The sequence below is a fragment of the Dermacentor albipictus genome, chromosome 6 (assembly GCF_038994185.2).
Source record: "Dermacentor albipictus isolate Rhodes 1998 colony chromosome 6, USDA_Dalb.pri_finalv2, whole genome shotgun sequence".
NCBI classification, from domain to species: Eukaryota; Metazoa; Arthropoda; class Arachnida; order Ixodida; family Ixodidae; genus Dermacentor; species Dermacentor albipictus.
In genome coordinates, this window is record NC_091826.1 from 69,576,137 (window position 1) to 69,584,981 (window position 8,845).

Consider the following 8,845-nt stretch of genomic DNA (forward strand, 5'->3'; position numbering starts at 1 on the left):
AGGAATAGAATGAAGCAAGAGGAATCTTTACATTATATTGGCTCTAATTACATTGCAGCATGCCACAACGAGATCACTTTCCTGAGCCAAAGAAAGAACTAAAGAAGAGCTCACTTGTTACAAAAACCTTATTTGAGCGGTGTCATCGATTCCTGCAACTTTTTAATTGATACATTGCTCGTCAAAGTGAATAATTAAAGTGTTCAGTGATTTGCTTTAAGTAATTATTTTAGCGCTATAAAAAGGCACTGGCAACGGGAATAATGAGCACTGGCTTGTAGATTATTGCAGAACCCACTTGGTTTATGTGCATTCTACACTCTGTTCCTAGAAGTTACTAAAGCAAATTATTACTCCTGCATTGAACAGGGTGCGCTATGGAGAAATTTCACACTAAGCTTGCAGTAGAGTGAGGAAACTAGCATACGTAGGTGAGCAGCTGCAGAAACTCACCAGGGCGCAGGGCCTGTGTTGGAAAACTACAAAATTCGAGGGTTGTGACATTCTTAACATTTCTCAGGGGGGGTCAATATTGTTTAAATGTTTACTGTTTAAATTAATTGTTGAAGTTGTTCAAATAAATTTCCCATTACCCGGCAGCAGTGAATGAGTTTCAGTGGGGCCAATAAGAAGAAAAGGAAACTGTTAAGACAGTGGGAAAGCAAGTTGCCGTTGGCATGTGAGAGAGAAAGACATTGTAGCTTGTAACGTATTCACCGTAACGTACATGTTGCAGGTGGTTCATGAAGTACCAGCATGTGAACCCTGAGGAAGCCGTGCTCATACACAAGGATGTCCGCAGCCGTGCCTCGCTGGCGGTACACTGGGGGACCTTCACTCTCGCCAATGAGGTAAGGTGCCCTTGGCAGCAGAGGACATGTAAGGGCAATTATTAAACATTATGTGCACACACACACACACAGTACAAGCCGAGTTTTAGACGACCTCTCGCACAGTCTCAAAGAGCTTCAGCAAGCACAGTTCCTCAAGTGATAAAGCAATGCAAATTCTGCACTACTCCCTAGTCATGTGAACCCTGTGCCTCTTGATTTCAACACCAGCACTCAACTGACTATCCCACATTATCAATACTTAGATGTGCATGTTTGGGGAGTGAAAGAGGGAGGTTGCTGCTCATTGCAATGTACATGAGCAGAATACATACATCACAGGGTATTCCAAGTTCAAGCAAGGTTAGCATGAAGCAATTTGCCACCATGTACACGAAGAAACAGGGGTTTGCTTCCCACTAAATAATCTGAAAGCGTGCTTCAACTTGCCTAGCTTACAAGTACTATACAACTAGGTTTGCCAAGAAGCAGTTAAAAGGTTAAAGAAGTACTTCGTGCCATAACTTTCTACTGTGTCCTGCACCAAAGAAACTAATAGAAGATAAAGCTTCATGAATTCCCTCCATGAGTGCAATTCATAAAGAAGCAAGTGTATTAAATGGGCACACATGACTTTTGCCATTTGATGAGATAAACACTGGGTAAATAGGGAAAGTCTTAGTAGCCTAGAGCAAAAATTTCAAAAGTGGGACACATCTTCATAAGTTTAGCTTCCCGTGACCCCTCACTACTCTGTGTGTTGCAATTTGATGGTACTGTTAATGAAATAGAAATGGCACTTGTATATGTGAATTGCAGAAAGTGTGCAGAAGACATAGAAACATGTACGTCAAGCCCGCTACGAAACCCGCAGTGTGGTGAGGTTGTGGAAACACCATTCCTATTCAGACACTAGAAGAGAATTACAAATTCAATGTAATTTTCACCTTCGTCTGCATTTTTTTTTTCCCGCAGTACTACCTCGACCCCCCGGTGAAACTGCGGGAAAGTCTCGATCGACACGGAATATCGCCCCGTGAATTCTTCACCCTCAAACACGGGGAGTCACGGCTGTTGCACGCAGCGCCCCCTAACCGAACATCTCGTGTGCTACCCTGACGACCGTGATAAGGTGTGCCGGAGTAACAATTGCTGTACCTTAAATTTTGGCGATGGCTCGATCACGAGCGCCGCACTGCAAGCCCAATGACAACTTGGAAAAGATCCATCGCCACAAAAAGACAGCTTGCCTCGTCTGACTGCACAGTTGATGGCGACACACTCAGCCCCGGAAGCAGATGATTGTTATCAGCTGTTCGAGCAGCCTCAATCAACACCTCCTCTCTTTTTTCTTGTGCAAGCAATGACCAGGCTGAAGGTTTGGAGGCACTGTCTTCTGAAGACATCTCCAGCAGCCCTGCAATCAGCTGCTGTGTTTTTATTTGTGCGTGTGTGAGTGTATGCAGGTGCAAACATCTTTTGCACTGTAACTTTGAAGTCCTTTTTTGAAAGAAATGGTTTGAGTCCGTATGACATGCATATGGCTCTGCTGTGTCCAGTTTGAAAAAAATGGGTGACATCGGAACAAAGTGATTAACCTGTGCCTTATGGGATAGCAGGCATTTGCAGCTGCACCCAGGCAAGATTTTTTTTATTATTATTGTTAAGAAATGGGTTGTTGTTGTTGTTATTGCTGTGGCTTATGTTTGTAAACTTTGGGTGTTACTGGCAAAAAAAAAAATGTGGCGGGAGGAATCTTTCCGGCGCAGCAACCTATCTGGATTTTTATTTAAAATTCTGTCACTTTAAAAAGTTACTTTGCAATTATGTTGTAATGTTGCATTTTTTGTATAGATTTAGCACTAAATTATTTAACATGTCGTGCTGCAATCTAAGACCAGTCCCTCACTTGAAGATATTTTGCAGATTAGCCTGTTCCCTAGCAATGCAAGTTTGAAATTACCCCCCCCCCTCACAGTTCTTAAGTTCCCTACGCGTGCCTACAAGCACGAAAGTGTTCCCACATTGACGAAATGTGTTTAACCAACATGCCTCATTGTAACTTTGTTAAAATAACAGAAGCTAGTCAGTAATGTTCAGCCTTGGTTATAGCGCTTACAAATAATTCTTGGACAATCTCCAAATCAAAAGTTACTTAGCCGTCCATATAAGCTTCCCTATGCCATTGATTGCTGCCTGTCACCCCGCAGCCTGTGTAAAAATTTTGTCTGGCTGGCATATATGTTAGTGGAGAGTATCTCCACAGTTTTATTGTGATAGCAAATCATCAAGAACTCAGTAACCGTTGAGCCACTCTTCCCCGGTGAGGCACCCAGAAGAACAGCGACGGTAAAAAGACGGGAATGTAATTCAGTGTTCTTTTCAGGAGCCAAGTGTTTTTCGCTTTAAATAATTAATTTTTTTAGTGGTCATTTTTCCTCTGCAAGAAGATGTCTGCTAGTATCCCTAGACCTTCCAGATGTTATTGTTATTGCAAAAAAAAGTTTTGTTTGCTCAAAAAAAAAAAGAAAGCAAAGAGCACGGTAATTTGAAAAGCCCAGTTAACAGTATAATAAGCATTCATTCAACTCTCCATTAATTTATTTGTTTGGTCTGTGAGCGTTACGTGGAGTTCACCATTTCTTGTTATGATGATATGTGCATGTAATTTTTCCATGGACAATACTGTAATAGCCCATGTTTCATGCAAGTGTATTTACATGTTGTTAAGACACTCAAGAGTAACACTTTTTAGGCACTGCCAACTGCTATGAGTCACCGTTGTACATTCATATTGGTCAGGCTGCAAGAAGATGTTGGCCAGATGCGGGGGTACGTAAGCTAAGGACATATCTGGTGCAGAGCTCTCTGTGTTGGTCTGCATTCAACTGCTGCAGCTGATAACATTGCAAAGTGGCCATCAGCATGTGTGCACATGAAATTTTGCGTGCACATTGTTCTTGCATGTTTTGACATTTGTTGTCGCATGGTATCCCAAAAAAGTGCACAGACATACGGGATGTTATATTAAGTTACAAAATGTTGCAGTGCACGGTGACTCATTAGAAGGCAGGAAGTTTAGACGAATGTGTTAACAGGTGTTCTAATGTAGTGTCAGCACCGGGTAATATTTAAAACTGCAACGCGAAACAAATTCAGTTGTACACACGTATATAGCACATGTTCATGCCATGGAATGCATAACTTGTATGCTGTCCTTCTTGAGAAATCTCATCTGTGTAAACTCATTTTGAAATGCCGGAATGAACTTTAAACCATGACAGAGAAGATGCCTTGTCTGCATTTTGAGGCTTCAAAGTGTTTCATCGTGTGTGTAATGTTCAGTCATGTCCATCTATGTGTGCATTGCCATGCCACACGGCATCGAGGTTCCTTTGTACGTTTGTGCCCAGTTCCTTGCGGCAGGAACTGCAGCATGACATGTTTGGGGCAACATGCTTTACGAGTGCGAATGACGACGACTCACAAAGGTTATTAATAGCAAGCTTTATGTCGGGCCCGATTCCTGCTTCACTGTGCACTACATGGTGGATGCGAAAGTTCTCACACAAGGCAAATGCGTCAGCAATTTGAAGAATATGTTTTCTTTCTTCTTTTTCAAAAACAAAAGGTTCAATTCCACATCATTTATGAAGTCATAACTTTGGTTATGGCTTGCGAACTTTCTTTACTAAAATTTTCGGAAGTATCCAAAACATACCAGTTTCGAATGTCAAGCCTGCAACTTAACAGAGATAACGTTACACAAGGTACATCTGGCAGAAATCAGGATTAGAGAGTACAATATTTGTGGCTGAATTTAAGTTAAATGCAAAATAACCATGAGCCATCACACCTGAACTGTTTCCTTTAAATGCAAAAAAAGAAATGTACCCAATCAAATTCACTTGGCAATCACCTAGTGAGAGAATTTCTGCTTTTCCCATGTATAGCGAAACACCATTTGATTGAACATCACTTGAACAAGTTTCTTGTTTGTTCACTATCCCATTACTAAGGGCAAGCCATTGTATTTACACTTCGATTTATTGAACATTCACTTGAGCGGTTCGTGAACACCCATTGAAGTGTGTTCAAGTGAAGTACTGCTGCATTTGAAAAGGAATAATAATAATAATAATAATAATATTTGGGGTTTTACGTGCCAAAACCACTTTCTGATTATGAGGCACGCCGTAGTGGAGGACCCCGGAAATTTTGACCACCTGGGGTTCTTTAACGTGCACCTAAATCTAAGCACACGGGTGTTTTCGCATTTCGCCCCCATCGAAATGCGGCCGCCGTAGCCGGGAGTTTGAAAAGGAACCTGTTGTGCCCAATAGGAATGTTTTTCTTCTTTGCTTTTATGCTGTCACATCAAGCACATGGCAAAAGGGCTCTGCTCTGGTGGCATTATGCTCCCTTCATCAAAGTGCTTGATTAGCATTTATATATGGCGGTGCTAATTAAAGCGTATTTATAGAGCACCCATCTTGAACAAAGCCTGTCCTAAGCACAAATTGAAAGAGCAGAGGACAAGCTAGGTGACACAAGTGCATGTCAACATCAATTAGCCCTACTAGACATTCTTTCGAACACCGTGTATGTATTTTCTTTTCATGTTTGAGATGTTAATGTGCAAAGCATATGACACCTTGCAGTTTAAAAACAAGAAAGGAAGGAAGAAAAGCTTTTTGCGAGAGAGCACATACATTTATAATATTTGTCATAGCAAGTTATTACAGTGTTCAGTCTGTTTGAGGTGTTTATTTGCAAAGCTGATAACATTTTGCAGCGGGAAAACCAAAAAGAAAGAAGGAGGAACTTTTCCTGCGAGCACAGCACATGTATTTATCATTTTTGTTGCAATAAGTTTTCACAGTGTACACCAAATTCAATGTCGGAGTGCTATCCCACATTTCTCGAGTAGTTCTGGTCCGATTTTCCTCTTTCATTCCGCCAGCTTTAGCTTTCTTTTTCTTTTCTTCTTTACGCACAACAGGGTAACAGAACTTTTGTCAAGCTTTGTTTTGCTTGTTTGTTCACTCTGGGCTCTAAGAAGAGGCGCTGCAATATATTTTGTTTTTGTCATTATCTACAGCTCTTACGGTGCTGTTCCAAGAACATGGAAATGCCGAGAACTTCCCACAATGAAAGAACACTTGAGCAATGGTTTAGGCAAAACTTGTGCCTTGCCATTTTTTCTTGCTTTTCTCTCCTAGCATCATGAGGAATTTGCACTTGGTCTTATGTCTTATAGCAGTCGAGTAGTTGGAGCAAGAAGCAACAGGAGGAACATGGGTGACTCGTCAGGCACATTACCTGTGACATAATTTGTACAACAGCAATTGCTAAACTAATCAACCAATTGACAAGTGGTGTTCTTACCAAAGCTAACTGAATTGCAGAGGGCTCTCACAGAGGGTGCGAAATAAAAACAGTGAAGTAGCAAATGGATCACCTTTAATGACAGCGAAAGTTTGACAAGGCCAATTAGCAATATGCCCATTGCATTGATACTTTCAAATTCCTGAAGCAGTTTTTCTAGAAACCTGGCTCTAGCAATAGAGTGTGTGAAGCTAGTTCATTTGGGGTCATTTCATGTGAAAATGAATGCAAGATCAGCCTGGCAATGTTCACAGGCATTAGCTAATTTAATAAAGCACCAAATGTGTGCAACTCTGAAAGTGTGACATCATGTTGTGGTATCCTTGCTACTGTGTTTCGACAGCAAAAGAAATCGAGAATTTTCAATTCAGAAAAATTTGGCACCGAACACATAGTGTCATCAAACAAATAGTGAGGAAGTTTTAGAGGAGTAATGTAGTGTGGTCGGAGAGTTCCAGAGGACCTACCTATTGCAATTATGGTGCTACGCAGGAATAATCTGTCAGTTGAGGCTGACTTACCGTTTGCCTGTGGCATTCCTCAAATCAAAGAATGAACGACACTCTTAAGAATTGTACACTCCTTAGGGTTTATTTTTGTTGCATAACAATAATCACCATGTTTTAGTATATTTTGTTTATTTGCAGACTGCGTCGAATGCTTTCCTGTCAAATGCTGATAAACACTTGGATGTGGATTAGGCCCTCGACATGCGAGAATTGGGCACAGAGCATTAAACAGGATGTGTACATTATTAACCCATTCAGGAATTTGGGTGCACAATTCTGCACACCAATTAAGATAGTACATAATAAGCATAAGCATGCACTGATTAAAATAATTCTGTTTAAATGTGTCGCAACATTTCTGAGTGGATATGCATAAAGTTTTTTTAGTAGAACAAGTTGCAGGGTAGATGAATAGGTGTTTGCTCTCATTGTGAGCATGCCCTCATGTAGCAGGTTCACTTCTTTCATTGTTCTTCACAGTTTTCTATCAGGCTTATTCTTCAAGTGACCTTTCAAATGTGCTGGACATCTGGACATGAAACAGTTGATGTTCCCATGTCTGACATTCCCTTAGAAAGTCCTTTAATGAAGTTAACATACTGTAAACGTGACAAAACTCACTGAACAATTTAAAATTGTCAATCCATTTGGCAGCTGCTCACTTTCCATGACAGGTGCCAGAAATGCTATGAAATTAAATTTTCAATTAAAAGAGTTAATTGGCAGCTAAAGGAGCTAACTATGATTATTGTGAGAACAAATTACACCTCAACATGTGCATACAATTTTTCGGAGAAGGAAATGACACTTATTAGTCCCAAAGGAAGGCCTCTTTGGTGGGCTCGGGCATCCTGACCAACCACATTCTTGATGTTCTGTACCAGAAACATTCCTTTCGCGAGATTTTGGGTGACTCGAAACCGGACACACTGAAGTATATGGCCAACAGCATTCCTGGCGCACTGTGCGAAGATAATAAGCTTGGCACAGCACCAGAAATGCTGTCAACTGCACACGTCAACATGTCCGGTGCTAAGTCACGCGAAAGGAATAGTATCTGAAACTGATTGCCCAAACATAGTACCCCAGTACAGCAGCATGACACGGACAAGGCAAAACATGTAGGGTACTTTCTCCTTTACTCTGAAAACGAAAAAAGTACATAATGACCCAGATTAACCAGGTCACTAGGTACTTGTTTACGTGACTGACCAGATGAACTGGATTATTATCACAGTCCCAACTCTCTAACTGGTTAAATATGAATGGGAATAGGCAAAGGACATACATTCTAACCTGAAGACAAACATTTTCTTTTGTAAAAGCATGCATAACGAGGCCTGCCATGTGATGAAAGCAGCTCAACATGCAATATTTCTTTATCTGCATCTCTGAATGCTACCTTTATGTTCTCTACTCACTGTATATAATGTGGTTGTGCTATTTACGCTCCACATTTAAGCATGGATTACATAATGTCACTGATTTCCTGCTGTATTTGGTGGTGACCATATGTGTTATACGGCTTATGTGCCCAGCTGTCTCTCCTACTTATTTATTTTGCTGCCCTGACTGCACGCTGGTAATTCATCCTTGTTCTGTATTATCTTGGATGGTGGAGAAGTGGAAATTGTCATCAAGAACAAGCTGTTCAAATTTGCTCCGTCATATAGAATCTCGAGCCCTTTTCTCAGTGCCTGGTTACATGAAAAATTGCACTGTGCTCTTGAAACACAGGTTTCTTGATCCCTATGGCGACTCGCCAAAATCTGCAAGAACGGCATCCGAGCGCACTGTTGTATTAAGTAATAAAGAGTTTAGTCTTGTTACATGCATTGTGCCGTGTTTCCCTTTTCTTTTGCAGTAAAACACTGTCCTGCAAAAATTTTGAAAAATGGTGGAAGCTAAAACAAAGCAACAGAATGATACATAATGAGAACATGATGAATGCAAATTGAGGTCTGAGAAGTTGAAGTATCTCTGTACATTGCATTTGAAGCAACAGAATGATACATAATGAGAACATGACGAATACAAATTGAGCTCTGAGAAGTTGAAGTATCTCTGTATATTGCATTTGGAGATATCTTGGTACCAATGAGTTCATAGATCTGTGTG

General features: G+C 40.8%; 1 protein-coding gene across 5 annotated transcripts in view; it reads left to right on the forward strand.

Moving 5' to 3' along the window:
• The window catches only part of LOC135910512 (N-acyl-phosphatidylethanolamine-hydrolyzing phospholipase D-like), a 93,399-nt gene extending 84,843 nt beyond the window's left edge, over window positions 1–8,556 (forward strand). For all 5 annotated transcript variants that reach the window (XM_065442566.2, XM_065442564.2, XM_065442567.2 and 2 more), the window contains exons 7-8: window positions 737–851; window positions 1,806–8,556. In XM_065442566.2, the coding sequence (XP_065298638.2) occupies window positions 737–851; window positions 1,806–1,949 (259 nt within the window). In that variant the 3' untranslated portion in view covers window positions 1,950–8,556. The remainder of the gene's footprint in view (window positions 1–736; window positions 852–1,805) is intronic.
• The last annotated feature ends 289 nt before the right edge of the window (window positions 8,557–8,845 follow it).